At 33.1% G+C, this 22,412-nt stretch overlaps 1 protein-coding gene across 1 annotated transcript; it reads left to right on the top strand.

Annotated features, from left to right (window-relative positions):
• Positions 1 to 263: 263 nt before the first annotated feature.
• LOC124373468 (pyruvate carboxylase, mitochondrial-like) lies at positions 264 to 21,834 on the top strand. Its single transcript, XM_046831841.1, has 11 exons — positions 264 to 275; positions 8,455 to 8,458; positions 11,338 to 11,552; positions 13,025 to 13,209; positions 14,143 to 14,308; positions 14,929 to 15,074; positions 16,429 to 16,653; positions 18,323 to 18,486; positions 19,174 to 19,336; positions 21,137 to 21,319; positions 21,458 to 21,834. Exons 3-11 carry the CDS (start codon positions 11,369 to 11,371, stop codon positions 21,791 to 21,793), a joined length of 1,752 nt encoding a protein of 583 aa, XP_046687797.1. The 5' UTR covers positions 264 to 275; positions 8,455 to 8,458; positions 11,338 to 11,368; the 3' UTR covers positions 21,794 to 21,834.
• Positions 21,835 to 22,412: the final 578 nt, after the last annotated feature.

Here is a 22,412-nt window from a genome sequence, read left to right as displayed (position 1 = left end):
ACTGGTTTACAAGAACACGGCATATAAAAACACGAGCTGTGCAGTCTTTGATTGGATATAGTGAACAATACAACCTTTGCTCGCTGTGTTTCAAAGGTTCGCTTTGCTTGTTCAGTCATCCTGTCTAATAGCACAGATAAAAGTAGACATTACAGTCATGGTCTCTAGGAAATATCAGGAAATACCATATAGGTTATTATTCTTATTAACCTTGTTCTGTAATTAACTATAATTTCATAAAGTTTCTCCAGTTTGGTTTATTTCAATCTTCAAGGGTCTGCTCCACACTGTTTGTGGCGCTTGTTTCAAAACTGTCTTTGTGAGCAGTTGTGACGTAATATACTTAATTCGTTTGTGAAATAATTATTCAGTCTCGGTTTTCTGTAAGAGTAAATGAATGATTTGAATCTAGGTTGTTAAAAATTCATAAAGCTGTAAAATAAAACTGTCAGAAGAGATAATTTATATATAGAAGAAAGTAACAGCATTGTGACACATTCACGAATTTTAATGTATACAGTTTCAACGTTATTCATGGAGCACTCTATATCCATTACGATTGCAATCAATATTATAAGAGGATTTTATGCGAATGTTCGCAAGTTTTACAACAAGCACATTCTATCCTCTTCAGGTCTTGTCTGGTCCACCTTCATCATCCTTTGTATCAGAGTTAACTAACGGAAAGTATCTATCCATAAATTATAGTACAAGCCCTAATATAGTTTATAATGGAATGAAGCCAACTTGCGAACATGCCAACTTAAATACGCGACTGGGGAATAAGTATACTTGGACTTGATGATACATGAAACATTTATGAATAACGTCCAGTTAAAATGAACCGTAATGGTCAGTCAGTTGCAATCCTGACCATTATCAGAGTCATATCAATCAACGAAATCGCTTGAAAGTCTGCCAGTGAAAATTAAAGTCGCTCAAGTTTGCCAAAATCACTTGCAGACGGTAAGGTCCAAGTTGCTCCGACCGCTACTGTAGGTAGTGTCTAGTGAGTCCGTGCCAAAGCTATTTATGTCACTGCTCCATTATCTGGCCACATTCGCATCACGTGACGTAGCCACTAGTAGACTATCGGTTTCTTGCTTGTTATGAATGGCGATTGTCCAAGCGGTTTACACGGTACGGTTACCTTGACCGTCTAAAGTAGATTTAGTGTGTGCCGGTTGGCTAATAACACTGTTGTTATTTGACGTTGCAAGTACTAGTAGTCCAGGTCACATTCGCATCACGTGACGTAGCTACTAGTAGACTATCGGTTTCTTGCTTGTTGTGAATGGCGACTGTCCAAGCGGTTTACACGGTACGGTTACCTTGACCGTCTAAAGTCGATTTAGTTTGTGTGCCGGTTGGCTAGTAACATTGTTGTTATTTGACGTTGCAAGTACTAGTAGTCCAGGTCACATTCGCATCACGTGACGTAGCTACTAGTAGACTATCGGTTTCTTGCTTGTTGTGGATGGCGATTGTCCAAGCGGTTTACACGGTACGGTTACCTTGACCGTCTAAAGTCGATTTAGTTTGTGCCGGTTGGCTAGTAACATTGTTGATATTTGACGTTGCAAGTACTAGTAGCTGAATGATACACCAGGAAATCGTGTTTTCTATGGCATCCAGAGACCTAATCTATAGAATAGGACAGCATCAGTATTTTGGTTTAGGGAGACGTAGGCCGATTTATTATTTTACGAAGTCCATAAACAGATTACCGTTCATTTTATCATGGACCTAAGGAATAATTAGTTCTTAACATTCTAAACTTCAACACTTTTGTAGGCTTCATACCACAGATAATTGAACACTTATACTTCTATCTTTTTTATAGCCGTTATAACAGACAAATGCATTCAAACAAAACTGTAATAAAAATGTAGGTCAATTATTTAACTCGACTTTGATAAACGTGAACAATTTAAAAAATCTGTATATGTGTCTAATTTTATCCGTGAGTTTATAGGCCATATAATGTTCTCTGTGGTGATTCAACCCTTCATCTTTTAGCCGTCAGACGAGCGAGTATTATATGTGGATTTTATAGTTAGCTGCGTTAAGTACCGCATTTCTACAAGTAATTAGTTCGTATTAATTTGGTTCTAGATTTTCACCGCACGTGTTTAAAGAAGTAAACAACACGCAGTCAAATAAAAAAAAAATGAGTTGTCAAAATGTTTTGCTTATAGTAGTTGTTGGTATTTTGATTTATTTTATGTTTTTAAGGCCTCCACTCCATCCCTACATCTTAATTCTTAAGCATAACCAAAAATAGCCAACATAGACTATTATTATTATTTTGATAATGCAGTATTATTAATAATGTACTTTATTTTACCATTAAAGTAAATTGTGCTTATTTTACCTTACTCTATGGCAGAAATAGTCTGTCAATAAATATAGAAGGAATAAACATGTCAAGTATTGCGCGATCTTTGAGCTTAAAAATAAAAACGTCGTGTTTGCCAACTTGAGGCGGCCGATACTGGAGGCCGGTTTGTTATTTTTGTAATGATAACAGCTGTAAGACTGATAACGCCGATAGCCTTGGTTGATTGACATTGCGAGATCTCTGACCTCGCCCAACCAACCGGTACGTCACCGTGAGCTTCTCAAGTACGTGTCTTATCGTAGAAGATTTTTGTTTTCGTTATTAGAACGATTTAACCGTTTACGAGTTTAGAGTTTTAGAGCACTTCTACTTATGAATGAGACGTAATTTATGTCATGGTTGTTAGTAAATATTAGGCACGTTGCTGCGCCTTAGTTATCCACAATTAAAGTTTCAGATTAAGTTATTAAGCTACTAATTTTTGTCACTGCCGGGAAAATGTGTTGTACAAAAATAGCACTGACACGGTTCTTTATAATTTGAAAATAATAATCCTTAGCATAAAAAATGTTTTTGTATTTTGTATAATTTTCCAATGAATCGCGCAGCGCGCCGTTAATTAAGGTCAGTTGAGTAATCTTGAACTGAATCATTAGAAAGCGCGTTGTATTAATTGAAGCATAGCAATTAGTAAAATTCCATGAAAAGGATTAAAGACCATTTTGAACAAATTTTTTTAAGGAATTCAAAATAACGTTTGACTTAGAATCTCTTGGAAGTTAGTGACGGTAGTGGTAAATAAGTATGGAAATAAGTGCATTTCTGGCTTTGACTTTGAATTGAACTGAAGATGAATAAAGGTAAACCGGGTATAGCTCATACTTTATCCCTTTTCAAAAAATAAATCACAACAATTTTAAGTTTGCATCGCCCCTCTTTTGGAAGTTTCGACCAAAAAGTGTTGTTTGCTCAAAACGTAAGTTCCACGAACCTTGGAAAATTCCACAAGTTTCGATTTATTAACTGAGTTCTCTAAAGGAAAAAACGGAGGTAGTTTATTAGATTGCGTTGTAAAATTTTTTTAAACAAAGAAAACACATAAAACTACCTTAACTTTAGTTGAGTTCGCAAACTTATTCTTGAGATTTTGCAAAAGTATGAGATGTCTAACTTAAAAAGATCTAAAAGGAGAAGTCGATTAGTGCGATAAATTTCCGAGATGGAGACCACACAAACAGAGGGACAGGCAACTCGTTGTGTGCGCAGATGACCGCGTGTGAGCGTATTTCCGTCCCCGACCTTCACTCATGTACGTAACGGCGGAAAGTGACATTATATTGCCCTTGTCACCCATTGGCTACTGTGGCGGGCGTGTGTCATCCTTCCTCCGCGCCCCGCTCGCGTCCGTCCGTGTGTCACATAACGTCATCTCCGACTTTCCTGTTTTATTGTGTGGTCAGTTACACGCCCATAAAATGTTTATTACTTATTCCTGATGATACTGTACTTTATGTTATTTAAGGAGTTTTCACTGTTGGCTCTATCTGCCCCGAAGTGGACTCTTAACACAACACACACATATAGAATAAACAGTGTTCATCCTTCACTATAGCGGGACGTTGTATAGTAGTCTATATTAATGTGGTGCAATGTACTAGTCTACTCTAACTTTATTTGTTTGCGGTTTATGTATGGTATTTAATATTAAGCAATGCTCCGACCACTTCACTGTATATAAATTATTAATGACCAGATAGATGATTCTCAAATTTGCGTATCCATCCGCCTGTCTGTCCATCTGTTCTATAACTCTTGTTAGAACGGTTCTAGCAACTTTAAACTTGGCACGTATGTTGCTCTTGGTCCAAGAAAGAATTCTATTAATTTTGGTGTCAAAAGGTGAGCAAGTTTTCCCTTGGGAAGACGGGATATAGATATTCCATGCCATCTTGGTTATAACAAATATGGATGCAGTTGAATGTATGTATGTATGTATGAATAATGTTGCAGTTATATGTTGCTTATGAAAGTAAGTATGCTGCCTGTACAGTGAGAGACACCCTTTATTTCTGGGATGCGCCAGCCTTTTTATGGTTTATTAAGGAGCGGACAGGTCCTTCTTAAGGACCTTTCGTTACGTTCCCTCGGGTCTCGGTTGTTTGTCTTTTACTCTCAAGTTCACAGGAATCAGATACAGTATTAGGATACGATTGGTTGAATAATGAAAACGTGAAACACTTTGTTCGATATAAGGTCAAAAATAATTGATAATATACGAACGTAAAAGACAATAGCTTTCACAGAATAATAGTTACAACATAACCCATCAATAAGGTCATGTACCTGGGAGGTTTACAAGGTGGACTGTTCAACGGATGTAAACTAAATAAGCAATTCCAAGGCCTATTCGAGAATGAAATGGGTTTTTGTTCTAACTGACACATACATAATTATAGACAGAGCAAGGAATTCACTTAGGCCAGCCATTGTCGCCTCCGATGTAAACAAATCCTTTCCTGGTAAAAGGTGTGCAGCAATCCACTTTTTAGTGGCAGAAATAATTGTTTTCTGTGTATAATTCACTCCCTGCATTGTAATGCCTGAGTTACACAACCCCTGGTTACATCATTGGCTGGAGTAAGAGTTATTAAGTTATAGAATTAAACGTAGAAGTGAATCAGTATTTTTTCTAAGTACTTTATCCAAGTAATATATTTGTTCAATTGCGTACATAAAAACTGTTTTTGAGGGGCCTAATATAAGAGGAACTAGTTTTGTAAACCATCAAAATAAAAGGAGAATATGGGACACTTTGTTGAAAAAGTTGTTTTGTTAACCGTTATAAATGTGTATTATGTACAGGATTTATAAAACATAAACTAATGGTACAAACGTGGTATACGGTTTTGTAAAAAAATACACTCGATTATAAATTATTTTCAAAATATTTTAAAAAGGATTTCAAGTTGTAATTAATAATTATCTATTAATTTATGTAATAGCCTACCTTAATATGAATCAAAATTGGAATATTCGGAGAGATAATTTTAACCAATTTGTGGGGTGGTAATGATAAGTCCATTCATCGGAAATAAAAACTTTGCCCTTCTGGAAATATAATTGAATCGTAATGCTCTGCCTTTTACCATTATATAAGTTAAACGTTCATATAACGATTTAATTGCATTGTAAATAGTCAATTAATTTGTTATGCGTATAGAAACATAAATTATTTTAAACATAAAAATTGCTGTAATTTTTATGCTATAAGCTTAAATCTATAACTCAATTTTTAAAAAGGTTTTAAATGTGTATATATTTTTGTAGATTGTGTTTTCTTAATAGTCAGTCTTTTAAAGACATCACGAATTGACTCACAGGAACTCAAGTACTTTTAAAATTAAGAACTCTTTTGTAAATTGAGGTGTTGTAAGGTAGGTACGTATCTTGTATGGATCTGTGAAGTGTTGACAAGAGAGGGCATCATTCTATGAGTACGAGGGTACCGCGAGTCGATCCTTGCACAACCTACCCCATCCCAAACTGTGACGTCACGGGTCTCTGCGTCACCCCCCCCCCACCGGCCATGACGTCACACCTGCCTAGCGCAAGGACGTTAACATTGCCAAATCTCGCAACGCCAGATCGATTGTCGAGTGCTCTCCTCTTATTAAGAAAATAAAATACTTAAGTGTCATGTATTTTAAATAAACATTTTCCTTTCTGGAATAATATATAGTGGATGGACGCTAACCCAATTAATTAACTTAATTAGAAATTTAGCTATTTTTATCATAACCTCTTTCATACCAGTGTGGTTACAGTTGAATCAAAGCTACCTAGTTCTAACGCCAGATGGTTTTAAAGTAGGTTTTTCTTAGAGGGTTGGAATTTTCACTGGTTATACCTAAAGTTTTCAACAGAAAACTGTCAAAACCTATTTGATAGAATTCATAATATCGGCAATTCCTTTGGGTAAATATTGTCTATATTCAGTAAATGACCGTGTTGAATCAACTAATTTGTCGAAATGCAAATCGTTTCTACCATATAATCCACATATGTTCTTTAAACACCCAAAGATATTATTTACTCGACTTGCTTTTCATCGTGTTTTGGTGCAGATTTAGTGTTTATAACATGAATGAATCATGAGTCGTCCCACAATTATAACAAAGAAACTGAATAAAACTCCCAACGTCTGTTGCTTTTCCACATCTACTTCATTGGAATAGGAAATCTAAATAAAAAACTAGTGTCATACACAGTGCCGCATTTCCCTATAGGCCCACTAGGCCCAGGCCTAGGGCGCAAAATTTTAGGGGGCGCATAAATTTTAAAGTAAACAAAAGAAAAAAGTTGCGGCGGCGGGTGGTGTTGGCGCTCGGCGGGGCGGGTGGCCAAGGTCAACTAGGTCCGGGGTGCGACGTTGACTCATTCATTGGTTCATTGCTTTTATTTATTCAAAACACTCCTATATATATATATATATATATATATATATATATATATATATATATATATATATATATATATATATATATATATACTATTGTAATTATCTTTCATCAAAATTACGTAATTAAGAAATTTACTGGATTTCTACGTCAGTGTAATCAGAGTCCTCTGGGGGGGGGGGGGCGCTCTTTGGTCTGTAGGCCTAGGGGCGCCGAATTTGTAAATGCGGCCCTGGTCATACACTGACCAGCTATCATGCACCATTTCCTTCCTGTAAGACACAGCTCGCACCGCATAATCTGAAGGCGTTAATTGTAACACGTTTTAAACATTTGTGTTTCTTGAGTAGAAGTTGGCATCCCGAGTGGAAACCGGATGAAGATCTTGCCTTTTTCGGACCTCGTCCGTCTTGTATGTGAACACTCTCTATAACATCATGTAAAGCAATTGTCCGTGTTCTTCCAAACCATGGAGGCATTGCAACGAGATCCTTATAAAACTCAGATGTAGATGATCCCATATACTGTAATTATCGGACTATGGAGGCTTGAAACCCTGTGAAACCAAGATGTAGATGCTCACATACACTGTTATTGTCAGGCGATGGAGCCTTGATATCCAGTGACACCCAGATGTAGATGCTCACATATACTGTTATTGTCAGACGATGGTGCCTTGAGATCCTGTGAAACCCAGATGTAGATGCCCACATACACTGTTATTGTCAGGCGATGGAGCCTTGATATCCAGTGACACCCAGATGTAGATGCTCACATACACTGTTATTGTCAGACGATGGTGCCTTGAGATCCTGTGAAACCCAGATGTAGATGATCACATATACTGTTATTGTCAGGCGATGGAGGCTTGTGACCCTGTGAAACCCAGATGTAGATGCTCCCTTGTATTGTTATTGACAACAGGAAGACCCCAATCGTTGCTTAACTTATATTGAGTTCGACCTTGCCCTTTGATTGTCGATTGTTTCGTAACAGTTTCTAGTCAGCTAACGCCACCGCGCCGCTCTTCTTATCTAAACGTGCATTTCTCGTGAACTTTACCGCCCTTTAACACTATCTGTGTTTACCGCCTCTGTGTGTGTCTCTTTTTACTGTTTAATAGCATTTATCAGAGCTATACTACATGAATAACCTGTTGTTACTGCGTACCAAAAGTGAAGATTATCGTCAATGTCCGAGTAAACCTTTTCCTCTTTTACTATCTTCCGTAAATAACTTTTTTCGGAAATAACTTTTTTGTGTGTTCAAACGAATTCTTTGGTACATAAACCTAACAATGTTTAACCCCACATTCAAACCTCTCATGTGGATTCGGATAATAAAAAATTACAAATTTCAATTTTTGTTACTGTTTTGTGCCCTGTTTGGGTACTGTTCGATTGCTCATTTAATTAAAGACCCTGGTAGTCATTCCCACGAAGCTTGTTGAAGATAGGCTAAATTAAAATATATTATTCTCAGTTCCATAACTAGTTTTCTAAAACAAAATTATACATGTTGGAACCGTACTAGGCCAAGGTGAACGACTTGCTCAGCTGTTTACTTAGTCAGGCAGTTTTCTTAATTATACTAGTTTTCGGTAGATAATATATCCAATTGAGTAGGCTATATAGGAAGTTATTTTGGAGGAACGAGTTTGGTATATTTAAAACCATCGAAATAGGAGGAGAATATGAAACCCTTTCTTGATAGAATTGTTATATTCACCGTCATTAAATGTGTATTATTATTATTATAGAACATGGTCCTAATTGGATAAACGTGATGTATGGTTTTATATACAAAAACACTTAATACATTACGTAAATTATTATCAATTATTAAAGAGAATTTCATTTTTTAATTAACAATTATCTATTAAATATATATAGGTGGCAATAACCTAGTTTAATTTCATTCAAAATGCGAATATTTTGAGCGCTAGTTTTAACCAGTTTGTGGTGTTGGATTAACCCATTCATTGGAAAAAAAAGTTTCCTTCTGGAATTAAAATATAATTTTAATTTCCTGCTTTTACTATTATATAGATTTTACGATCATTTGACAATCCAATTGAATTGTAAATATTGATTTGTTATGCGTGCCGAAACATGAGTTATGTAATGTAATAAAATTGCTGTTTTTATACACTATCAGCATAGATTTTTAACTAAATTAAAAACTGTTTCTTTAATATGCATGTGTGCTATCTGATTGTGTTGTCTTAATAATTGGCCATTTTAAGACGTCTCGGTCTAAACTCACAGGAACTCTACACAGTGCGTTCTCTATATTTGATAAAGAGACTTTACTCATATAACACATTATTTGTGTTTGTAATATGTATTACATTACCCAATGTATGGTGTAACTGCGATACAAACAGTAATTATAAGACAAATTAATTTCGTGTTGTTTGTTCACACATGTTGGGCAGCAACAAACACGCCTGTTCAAATCAATATCAAACTCATACAGGGAGAGGTTCCAGAGCTACCATTTCATTTATGTTGTGACCTTCATTAGATAAATTGCTAATTAATACACATGTTCGTTTAAACATTATAGCAGTACACATTGTCAAAGTGGAAATAAATAAAAACTCTTTCAGTGTATCGTTGTCACACAACATTTACGATATTGAAATATAAAATTCAAAATAAACCATCAATACCATCTTGTAAACCCTTTCTGAGATATATTAAAATTACATTATACTTAACGCAAAACCAGCAGGTTATTCACCAGAAGGTTACATGAAACAGTACAGTCACTAGAATGAGAGACAAGCCCTTTCAGTACAGTCTGTACTCTGAGTTGATTGATCCATCGTTTATTTCTGTCTGACATTTAAAGATCTATATCGGGCGCAGGTGATATCTGGTATCTCGTCACAAAGTGTCTGTTAGCATTTCGAATTGTTTCAGTCGTCTTATGTGGGCATATATATGCTCACGTACTTTATAGAAAACCAATTATTTACTCTGAAAGATTTTAATACGTGATATAATTATTATTCTTAAAAATGTGTTACTGATTAACATAGCCTACAGCAAAAGTGTTGCAATGCTTGAAATTTTGTAGTGAAATTAATTATAACAATCAACTATTACAAAATTACTTTATAGTTAATAACACCTTTCAGGGGCAAATAAATTATATTTTTGTAGCATAAATATTGATTTTGTTTAACAAAACAACGTAAAACTCATAGTTTTATGAGGTATCGATTAATGAGACGTATGCATACACTTATTTTATGTAAATTTAAAAACAAAATCTAGCATAATGATAAAATTATTTTATGGGACGCCTTCAAATTCATGTAACGCAATAACGCTACAAATACTCAGCTGTTGCCTTGTATATATTGCAGGCGTCATGAAGGTCGGCGAAACAGTTGCGTGCTGTGGTGAATGGGTGGGACAACCTCTTATCTAATGTAGGTCAGGCTGTTTAACGACGCTGCGTCCACCCCAAGAGAAAAGGATGCTGACACTCAGCCGATTATGAATTTTTATCCTGTAAATGTATCATTATCTTCCTCCCATTGCTTCTTCCATTACAGTACAGTTAAATTGGAATAATGTTTCATAACTGTGTTACATTCATTTATTAAATGCAAACTATAATTTTATTTTATTTATACAAATAAAACCATGGTTTATTTTCAAATTTATCTTATGATCAATGATATAACTTGATTGATGAAAATCTTAATCTGAGACAAGACCAATCTGAAGCTTTTTCTGTTTTTGTTGACAAATAGAGGAGGGAGGAATCGGTATTTACTTAACAAGTTATGTAAATTTATCCATTAACCTTTGTCCAGCGTGAAAGATGTGCTATGAGGTAAAACTGAGGGTTTACACATAATCATACAAGAGCAATAATAGAGAATTTCACTGGTATTAATGAACGTTATTACTGCACTAGTAGTAAATTGATGGTAATATTACAAATGATATAATAAGATAATTAAAACGTGGAATTAGGTAAAAAAAAAAAAAATAGTTATAAAGTGTTAGATTTTGTATAATCTTTATATGGTTAGCAATTAACTAACATAGATGTGTGGATGTTTGTCTAAGGTTATGTTAAAAAAATCAGCTGAACATGGTCATTTGTTGTTTTTGGAGATCATGATGATTATGATTTATTAGCTCTCACATCACAGTTAAAAGCTCTCACATCACAGTTAAGATGTTTAGTCTATTTATTGATATACCTCATTGTACACAGTGGTGTTTTAAGCTCATTTAATGTCCAAAATTAAATTAAAATTAAATGTCATTTTTTTGTTGGGTAATTCAATACATTGGAATTTATATTTATTCTTGCCCTATCCAGGTGTTTAATGTGCAAATATCAATTTGCTCTATTTGAAATGTCAATTATATTTGATTATGGTCTAAAAATTAGGTTCCAAGGAACAGATGTCTCCAAGGTAAAAGTTGAGTAGAGGTATTAAATTCTATTCAGCAATCCTGTAGATGTACACATTGCAGACTGCAGATACTGAGTGTGTGGTTTTGACAGTTAACAGATGAGGTATTAGAGCCAAGGAGAGATGGCCGGAGTCACAGTCACTGGGATGTCACGCTCGATGAGGAGCCAGGTCAAGTCAAGGTTCATCCACTGGTCTCTGTCCACCACAGCGACCAGAGGACAGGCCACCCAGATCAGCTACAAGGCTGCTCCCAAAGGCGATGTCGAGTTCAAACCCATCCGCAGCGTACTTTGTGCTAACAGAGGTTAGGCTTGATCTGTTAAGGTTTAAGGTCATTGTCATCAGTGGCGTAGTTAGAGTAAACTTTTGGGGGGAGCGAAATCTGAATAATCTGAGGGGTATATATAAAAAGTGCCACACCCTGGAGAATTTCAAAGTTTTGTGTTGAGAAGGAAACACGATTTTTCCGGAAATTTGCCATCGTTCAGTGATAGAAAAAATCAGTAACACTACATTTCGAGATCTGAAATCTGACCTCTTCTTCAGGTAAATACCTAACCTAACACATAATTACAAACTAGGTTAATAGAAACAAATCATACCAGAGCGTTGTGTCGCGCCTAATGGTTTTTTATTAAGTGCATGTTTTAGAGTTAGTGAAATTGACACACAACATGGTGGTTGTGATTTCTGACTAGGCGTATCACAACGCTCTGATATGATTTGTTTATTTTAACCTAGTTTGTAATTATGTGTTAAAGTTAGCTGTTTACCTGAAAAAGAGATCAGATTGTAGATCTTGAAACGTACTGTTACTGATTTTTTTGTATCACTGAACAGTGGTAAATGTCCTGTTTCCCTCACAATCCTTCCTTCCTCAAACATAAACTTCAAACAAAGAATTTTGTGTTGAATAAGAGTTTTTAGCAAATTCAACTTAAGTAAAATTTAGGACATTATAAACAATATTGTTTCCTAGCTCAAACTTAAAACATAAACCTTTTATGTTTATAAAATATTATTTCAAAATTTCACAGAGATACATATTGACATCTCCCCTGGCTACACACAACATTCGTCATCATCAATACTGTATTATTAGTAAATCCTCAAGGCAGGGAGGGATTTAAAACATTCAATCTTTCTAAATTATAAACTTATGCTATAATTTTAGGTATAACCATGTAAAAGTATATAAATCACTATACTGTAAAAAATAATGTATTTACACATAACATTTTGAAATTAGATTGTTTTAGTAGTATTGTGTTAATTTTGCAAGATTTTAGATTTACTTTATAAAAACTGAGTTCTGTTGAGGTTGAGCGATAGGAGAGGGCTTGATACTCTAGCTCCACGTCTTTTAGTAAATGCATTTTTCATATTGTCCTTTTTATTCTGATTATCACAGAATTAGTAGAAAATATCCAGATTTTAAGACTGTTGGAGTAGAAGAGGATCATAAACATATGAACCTCTTAATGTTTTATGATATCTAGGACCAGAGTACAGTCACACAATTAAACTGCCTTAGCGTATATTCTACATCTGAATCAATATTATAACAAATTACAGATCTAGTGGTGTTTGTTTGGATTCTTGAAAAAAATATAACACTTATATTTATTTATAAGTGAATTATCTGAGCACTTTATAAGATTTTCATGCTATTAGTTAAATTACATTATGTTATATCTTGAAATTTGGAATTTCTTCAAGTGCAATCAACTAAAACTGTTAATAAGAATAATCTAAATGTAATTTATAACTGTTTAGGAGAGATCGCTATACGAGTGTTCCGAGCATGTACGGAGCTGGGTATCAGATCGGTGGCCATATATTCCGAGCAGGATAAGATGCACATGCACAGACAGAAGGCTGATGAGTCATACCTTGTTGGCAAGGGTCTGCCACCAGTCCAGGCCTATCTTAACATTCCAGAAATCATTCGAGTCGCTAAGGTTCGTATGAAGCACTTATATACAAAACATGGCTTATTCAAACACTTTCATGCTCCAAATCTATTCTCATACAATACTGCCAACGCACAAGTGAAACCAGTTTAAATTGTGTAATTTAGTAAACTATTCAGGATGTAAAGATACAGAGATTGTTTAAGACTTTTCCTACTAAGGCTGACAAGGCTAGCTGCCTAGGCGGTAGATCTCAAAAACCACATTTTTTATTATTGAATTTTTATGAAAAATTTAAATCGAAAGATTGTTGTAAATAAGATATTAAAAAAATCTTCATAGTTCATTCTCAGGTAAAATACATCTGATTGGTTGATTTCCTTGAGTGATACTGTAAGACTTTTATTGATAAATATTATTTATGTAATCGAAACCTTTAGAAATATAACCATACAATTCTTGTATTCTGTGGGGTGTTAAGAAATTGCCTCTTCTGTCATCACTTGCCTAGGATATACATATATATAAAAATATAACTCCCCACTATCCACTTGATAGTAACTCATAATGTGACAAAATACTGTAATCAATTTAGATTAGAAAGTCCGATAATTTATTGAAATTTTAATAAAAATTGATATTTTAACAGTAACTTTTACTTCTTTAAAAGATAAGATAAAAAATCATTAAAAATACTTTTTGTCTCACATGAGATTTTTTTGCAAAATGTTTACAAAAGATCGAAATGAAAGATTTGATTTAAAAGTAGATTTGAAGACAATTTGTTTATTTGATTTCTCCTAAGTGCTCATACAAGTATAGTATACAATTTTTATTATGTCATTCACAGGTTATTTTGCTAATACATATTTTATTACAATAAACTATATGTGCAAGTGTTTTCAATCTGTCAAAGATGACATATCCAAGATTAACATTTAAAGCCATGAAGACTCATAATTTAAGCTTTGAACTTTGCAGGAGAATGACGTAGACGCCATCCATCCTGGTTACGGTTTCTTGTCCGAGCGATCAGATTTTGCCCAGGCAGTGATTGACGCAGGAATAAGATTCATCGGCCCTTCACCTTTTGTAGTTCAACAGATGGGAGACAAAGTCGCAGCAAGAGTGGCTGCCATTGAGGCAGGTCAGTATTAATATTAGGGAAATAATGAAATTGGTTGATGCTATTGCTAAATGGAAGGAAACCATTTCATACATAACTCCTTACACCCCATCTATTCACTATAAAAATTCTTTATCCCCAAAAATAATTACCATCCTTCAGTAGAATTATTCTGAAACCATATTAAAATTTAGACAAATAAAGTTACATACCTTTCCATCGTCGATCCAACTTTTTTTATTTCAATGACGAATAGTTTCGGAAGCTCTTTCCTATTCTCAAATCACATTGTCTAATCAATGAAAACGGAATAGTCAAAATAAATAAAATTACACTTAACACACAAAAATAAAGAATCAATTAAATACATGCACTAAAACACTCTATACAGCAAAGGAATCAATGTATAATACAGTTTATATTATGTATGACCGGTCATGGAGATTGGCAGAAAACATACATATGTTCTTTAGTCACTTCTGCATCTTCTAAAATATTTAGTCATTCTTTTCCTCTCAACAAATTGTAAAATATTAATGAATCTGGGTATTTTATATGGATCTAATTTAATAGCATTTATCTACCGAATTTCTCCATGGAATGTACTTATGACAATGATACATAATTATATGTATGAACAGGAGTGCCGATTGTTCCTGGCACAGACGGCCCAGTCACCACTACGGACGAGGCCATGGAATTTTGCCTCAAACACGGTCTGCCTGTCATCTTCAAGGCTGCCTATGGAGGTGGAGGCCGAGGTATGAGAGTGGTGCGCAAAATGGAGGTAAGTTAAGTACTATCGTTTCATTAATACTGGTCCAAACATAGGGATGATATACCTCTAATCTGGTGCTGTGACCGGAATTTTTGTTTGGGTTCATATTTTATAATTTCTCAATCAAAGGCTTTTAAGATAACTTTTCTGATGTGAATAAGGCAAGAAAAAATGCTTTTGATCACTCTGAGGCATTTGGACTAGTTTTGGAACCATGCTTAATATGAGTATATGAATTTTATACTGTATCTGTAAGTGTATGAATTAGTATGAGATTGTAATATTTTTAACTGAACTATAATTTCAAATAATTATATATTTTAAATTAAATATCACTTAAGGAAATTATGTTTTTATAAAATATACCTTCAGTCATACACTTACTGTAATATATTCATACCGTTATCTTTGAATACGTACAATCCCTCATCAAACAAAGTGATTCCTGTTTTTAAAGAGGTAAGATTATGTAATAAAAGGTTATGTAACTGCTAATGGATTGTACCACCCTAACAGATAAATTTACAAGAAGTTTTTTGCTATTGCTGATTAATTTAACACTTGTTTATCCGTAATAATAACTGTATTACATTAATAAACATTATTTGCTAACATTTAACAGCTGTTTTGTTTATGTGTTGCTTCCAACTTTGTAAAGAAAACAATTCTGTTTGGTTTCGTAAAACACCTTCTGATTAAATTGTATTTAATAATTTTGTATTCATCAAATAAACTTCAATATTCCTTATTCGTTTATATATTCTAATAACAAAGTTTTCATGTTTGAAGTATAAAACAACAATGTGTACTCATGACACCAATGTATTGATTTCGTGTCAAGTTTTCAATCTAATGAGTTTTTATTAAATTTGACACTATTAATTTTCCTTGATTAGATTCATTTAACATGGAGTGTTGTGTTTTACCCCTCTCCTGTATGCAAGGCCTGAACAGGCTAGTTCATTTTATAGTTTATTTAAAATTATTTATATTGTTAAGGTTGTTTAGTAAATATGTGGGATTTCTTGGTTTACAAAGAGTCATATGTTCCGTTTCAGGTAGCGAATTAATAATATGATCTAATAATACCATGGATGCCTGGAAGTAATATGAGCGAAAGAAAGTTTACCTTTTTAGTTTAAACTAATAAGTAATAAGAGTCAACTATGTTGTCCCAATATAATTTTTGGAGGAAAAAAGTTGATGTTCTCTTTGTATTTACCAGTTTTTACAATATAGCAAATTTCTTTTGTAATTAACCATTCAACAGGTATTTGGTAAATTTTAAGCTTTCTCTTCCAACAAGTGGTTTCAGAAACCACTCAATTAAAACTATGAATAAGTAAGGGAAACTGTGTAACAGGAAGTAAAAGAGAACTTTGAAAGAGCGACATCAGAAGCAGCTGCTGCATTCGGTAACGGAGCGATGTTCATTGAGCGCTTCATCGAGCGACCGCGTCACATTGAAGTGCAGCTCATGGGAGACAAGGCTGGCAACGTGGTGCACCTGTACGAGAGGGACTGCTCAGTCCAGCGCAGACACCAGAAGGTGGTGGAGATTGCACCTGCACCTCACCTTGACGATAAGGTACACAAACTTAGATGTTCTCTAAAACTATATTGTGTTACGAACGCTTTGTATAAAAGCCTATATACAAAACTATCTGGATGTGACTTAGTTGTAATTACTGTGATTGGGCTTTACCACACAAAAACTACTCAAAGTTTTTTAACATTTTACTTGGCAGTATACTCTTAGTGTGCCACATAACTAAGAATAAACAAGACTGGATGATGTATCTAAATGAATACATGCTAAGTAAAATGTTAAATTGTATATATCTTTATCTTCCCGAATCTATCTTTCCGGACTTTACAACTCATGTGTTTTATCTTTAATAATTTTATGATAATTCTTTGATTTATGGAGAATCTAAATTTGACTGTAGACATTAAACAAAAGTTAAAGAGAACATTGTACATAAATAGTTCACTATTAAATAATATGTGATTGTGATATCGAAACATTCTCTTTTAGAAAAGTAGAATAGAATACTAAACAATTTGAATGAAAATATACATAAAAACAGTATCACCTCTATTGATTATATAATTGGAAGAGAAACTCTTTGAATGATTACATAACGTTATAGAAATATATAAAATTGTTAACGATGGTTGTTAAAATAAGAATCATATTTATATCTATATTTATGTAATTCTGTAACAGTTGCATAGAGAACAAGAATTTTCGTGTGGTTTCGTAAATAATGCAATTTATTTCAACTGTAGACCCAAAAATATGTTTAAAACTTTTTTAAATTAATTTTATTTTCCCTACTATTATGCAATATCTTTAAACATTTTTAAATTAAGTGTTTTAGGAATTATGTAAAAGATGATACTGTTTTTCATGTGTTTCTGTGTCTGGTCAGATTTCAAGACAGGGTGTTCAAAATTCTGAAAAGGTACCATGTAGCATTTTAGAGCAAAATTTAAGTGTTTAGATTAGGTTAACATTTGACACTGTTAATTTATATTCAACCCAATATTTCAAATTGAAAGCCATTCAATCTATATTTTCTTCAACTATCTCAAGAGTTTTAAAGTATTTTGATTTTTATAAAAATCGTAGACATTGATGATAATTTTTTCTAATAACGTTTATTTTAGTAAGTTCAACACATGGAGCAAAAAAAAAGAAAACCTCAATGAAATTCTTAAAGTTCAAAAGAAAGCATTGTGAGTGATATTAAATTAAATTTATTTCGAATCTGTCAAAAGAAACTTTGGAGAGCTAAAGATTTTTACTGTATATCATGGCTTGTACATTTATGAGACTATAATGTTTGTAAAATATAATCAAGATAACTTAATAAATTGAAAAATCCATAGTTATAATACTTGTAAAAGAAATAAAATTACTGTAAACCATCACAGGTTAAATTTGTTTGAAAAAAAGACTAGGCATGCTGGTAACAATTTTTAAACTATATTCCTCCAAAATTAGAGTAATGAAAATAGTTTTTTTGTAAGAACTTAAGGATATTTAATAAACTTATCTCTATACTCAATTGAGGAATTTTACCAAGCTCAGAACACTATTTAAATATTTTATTGACATGACATGTTAGTTTGTGTTGTAGAGACTATTCATTTTATGTATGTACAATTTATGAATAAAGAGTTTATAACTTTGTTGTTACTCTAATATAACTTTCATACATTATTTATTTCGCTTTACTTTCTGTATGAAGGTTCGTCAATCGATGTTCACCAATGCTGTGAATCTTGCCAGACACGTCGGCTACTCTAATGCAGGAACTGTAGAGTTCTTGGCAGATAGCAGCGGAGGATTCTACTTTATAGAAGTCAATGCTCGGCTCCAAGTAGAGCACACTGTCACAGAGGAAATCACTGGGTATGTGGGAAACTGCATTGGTTACAACCATAAACAATTTAGCTGTTCTTAGATTTAATGTAATATTTTGTTGTAGAAAATGTCAATTGGAAAATTCAGGATGTAAATATATGGGTGTGGTTTAGTTTTTATATAATTGTTAAAAGAAAATTCTGATTGGTGACATTTATATTGCAGCAGATAAGATAGAACCCATAAAGTAGTAAAAATTTATGAGAGCTACAGTCATGTTTATAATTTGTGATAAGGAGGTATTTGATAAACTGAGAACATGCATTTAAACTTATTACGATTTTAATTCAAAATTCATTTTTCATTCTTCCACATTAAAATAAATTTTGAATTGAAACCTACTCTCTTCCATCAAGAATTCAAAGCAGATTATTATGATTTGCCTTAAAAATCTATATAATCAGTATTGTCCACTTAATATTGTACAAACTCAATTCCTTATAGATACAATAAGGTTAAAAACATTAAAGCACAATTTACAAAACCACAAAACAATAGTTATTAATAAGTAGTAACATAATATATTCATTAGAGTACATGGTAGAAAGCAAACTTGGGAGAGAGAAATATTTCATTGGAGTATTACTTATGTAACTAAATATTAGCCCAAGCTACAGAAAATTATTTGTATGTAACTATTGAAGCATTATAGTGAGTTTTTATAATTATGTTTAGAGTGGATTTGGTACAAACTCAAATTCGAGTTGCTGAAGGCATGACCCTGCCAGAGCTTGGTCTCACCCAAGAGAAGATCCATCAGCAAGGTTACGCAATACAGTGCCGAGTGACGACGGAAGATCCTGCCAAAAACTTCCAACCTGACACTGGCAGGATTGAGGTCAGTGTAAAATCTGAGTTATTTATTTTCCATACATCACATTATTCCATACAGAGTACAGATACTCAATGAAGGTGAATAATCAATCACAAATTTCAAATTGAACAATAACAATGGTTCCAAATTAAGAATTATACAATTAAGATTAATTATGAATTAACCCAATTTAAATTTTAAAGGGTTTACATATTTTGAATAACAGGTACGATTATAAAAACTAAGCACCTTTAAAGCATCCTTAAAACTTGCTTTATAGTTCTTTTAGATTTAATTACTTGATGATTAAACAGTTTTAAACCTCAAACTGACATGAAATGGAAGAACAGAACTTGTTTTATATAGGTGAATTGAATCACCAACAAATCTCAAGTTATATAAGGTTTTACTTACGTCTTAAAATAAATAATTTTGGAAAGTACTTTTAAAACATTGTGTGAAAAATATGCACATTTGCAACTGCTATATCTTTAGTATTAGTTTCCTGTGAGGAATGTAGATTTATTTGGGTTATAACAATTTTTTTCAAGCAGAATAATTTTTTATTTTGAAGCATTTCCTCTAAACTGAATGCTATAAAGAGTGTTGGAATGAACATTGTTGTTTAAATAAACCATTCTTAATGTATATTTTTCATCAGTTTTCGAGATAAATCCTGTACAAAATATGCTTTATTTAATTTGATTCAATTTAACTTGTCATGAATGAACTTAATTTGGCATATGAAAGATTTACTAATGTTAAAGAACACATACAAGTAGATTATCATTTTCTATTGTATTATAAGTAGAACTGAAAGCCTTAAAAGTTGTAGGTTTTTTTATACGTTTAGAAAGTAATAGAAGAGAAACGTTCTTTAAAGCATCATAATTTTGTCAAATTAATAATTTAAGAACATTTGGGTTTTTATTTTGATTACAGTTGTGGCATCATTAGCAAACAATACCTTTTTGAGTAACATATTTTTTCATTAAACCATTGTTTAAATCAAAGACAACATTAAAAATAAAGTGGACTCATTATTAATTCTTGAGAGACACCTGAAAGTGATAAATTTAAATATTAAAAAGCTTTAAGATGACTTAATTCAGCTTTTTGCCTCCTGTTTAGGAAAATTTGTCAAAATACCTAAGTAGGCTTTCAATTTTTCACTCTAAAAAACGAATATATGCTGCTCATACCAGTTAAATATTTGAGATAGTCTTAAAAAGTTTGGTTCTTTTTGTTAGTCTGTGTGATACATTGTTCTTCTGTATTTTCTTAAAAATTGTAAAGCAATTTAATGTGTTTATTGAAATCCATATATTAATTTCCAATCCCATCAGTCACATTATCTTATTATTAGTATTGTAATGAGTCAATAACGTAGCCAGGGAAAAAATTGGGGGAGAGGAGGGGGTAGAGACAACTGATATTTTCTCAAAGTGGCCAGAAAGTTAAGGCTTCATTTTGTTCCTTAAAAAGTTCTTTACCCAATCTTTTTGAGAACAACTTTCAGCAGTACATGACAGTAATACCCAATTATTTAAATAATAGTAATCGTTTACTAGAAAAGTTATTGAAACAATTAAAAATTGGGGGTCCTCCTTGTACCCCTTCGCTGGTCTTATCCTTATTGACCTACATCCTTATAATGAATAAATAACATGATTATATAACCCTTTGATCCAATCAACTGATCGAAATCAATGGCCATAATAATGTAAATAACACTGTCAATAGAGGCAATTACGTAACCTTTTGGAAAATATATACTATTTAATCAAACAAAAATAATTAATCTCTCAACAATATTACTTTCAGGTATTCAGGAGTGGAGAGGGTATGGGTATCCGATTGGATGGAGCCTCAGCATTTGCTGGTGCCATCATTTCACCATACTACGACTCACTGCTAGTGAAGGTCATTGCCCATGCTGCCGATTTGCAAGCCTCTTGCGCCAAGATGAGTCGAGCACTGTGTGAGTTCCGAGTCCGAGGTGTCAAGGTTGGTCCTCATTGACTATCTTCATCATAATAATGGAACAAACATTTATAATCAAATACAAATATGTTCACGTGATGTATGCATTTTTGACGTGGGCAAATTCTTAACAAATTAATTAATTACGTTATTGTATTCCAGACGAACATTCCATTCTTGTTGAACGTACTGCAGAATCAGAAGTTTGTCAATGGAACAGTCGACACATATTTTATTGACGAAAATCCGCAACTATTTACAATGAAACCCTCACAAAACAGAGCCCAGAAACTGCTCAACTATCTCGGTTCTGTCCTCGTCAACGGTCCTTCTACACCTCTAGCAACTGAACTGAAACCTGCTGACGTCAAGCCTCCAATACCCGAGCTGCCAATTGGTATGTGGCCTGTAACTGACTATTGTCTCACCTGGTGGAGGCTCTCTGCTTCCTTTCAAATTTTCTTTTATCGAAAACCAATTCCTGTAAATAATATGTAACTTGCCATAAACGGTTTTATCCTAATATTCTAACAAGTTCTATCAGTCAAAATTATTTGTTTTAAAATCAATTTTAAACAAATGTTGAATAGTAAGAAATATAAAAGTTATATTGTGAAAAACAATAGCTACACTTTAAAATAGTTTTAATTTATTGATTATCTTATTCTTTATCTTACAAAAAAATTTAGTAAATGAGTTATAAAAATGTTCCCTACATTTTTTTCGTTACTATGCACATTTTAAAATAGTTTATATTAGTAACATTACAAATAAAAATTACTTTTTTAAACAAGGTTCAAACTATCAGCTATTGACTACATTTTTATTTAATATTTTTTCTGCTTTGTTGCTTGCACCTTTGCCTGTGCAATATAAACACTGTACATTTTATTTATAAGGTAGTTATTTACAGGATTAGAATACTAACGTGGTTTTGATAAAATTAAACATTCTAGTCTATTATTTTGTACTTATGATTGATAGTTACTGTAAATTATACCATACAGAAATTATTACAGAATTATGAATTTTGTATTTGTTTGTAAACCACGACGTAAAACCTGCAGCTGATTATAATAGCAAAAGGTTAAATTAATTATCCTTAATTCAAAATGCA

Source organism: Homalodisca vitripennis, unplaced genomic scaffold (genome assembly GCF_021130785.1).
Source record: "Homalodisca vitripennis isolate AUS2020 unplaced genomic scaffold, UT_GWSS_2.1 ScUCBcl_5657;HRSCAF=12487, whole genome shotgun sequence".
Lineage (NCBI taxonomy): Eukaryota > Metazoa > Arthropoda > Insecta > Hemiptera > Cicadellidae > Homalodisca > Homalodisca vitripennis.
Note: the sequence above shows the minus strand (reverse complement) of the source record. Positions and strands in the feature narration are given on the sequence as shown.

Coding starts and splice junctions, on each gene's coding strand:
- LOC124373468 (XM_046831841.1), top strand. CDS start 11,369: ATGGCCGGAGTCACAGTCACTGGGATGTCACGCTCGATGAGGAGCCAG. Junction 11,553..13,024: donor CGTACTTTGTGCTAACAGAG/GTTAGGCTTGAT, acceptor ATAACTGTTTAG/GAGAGATCGCTATACGAGTG. Junction 19,337..21,136: donor CTGACACTGGCAGGATTGAG/GTCAGTGTAAAA, acceptor TATTACTTTCAG/GTATTCAGGAGTGGAGAGGG.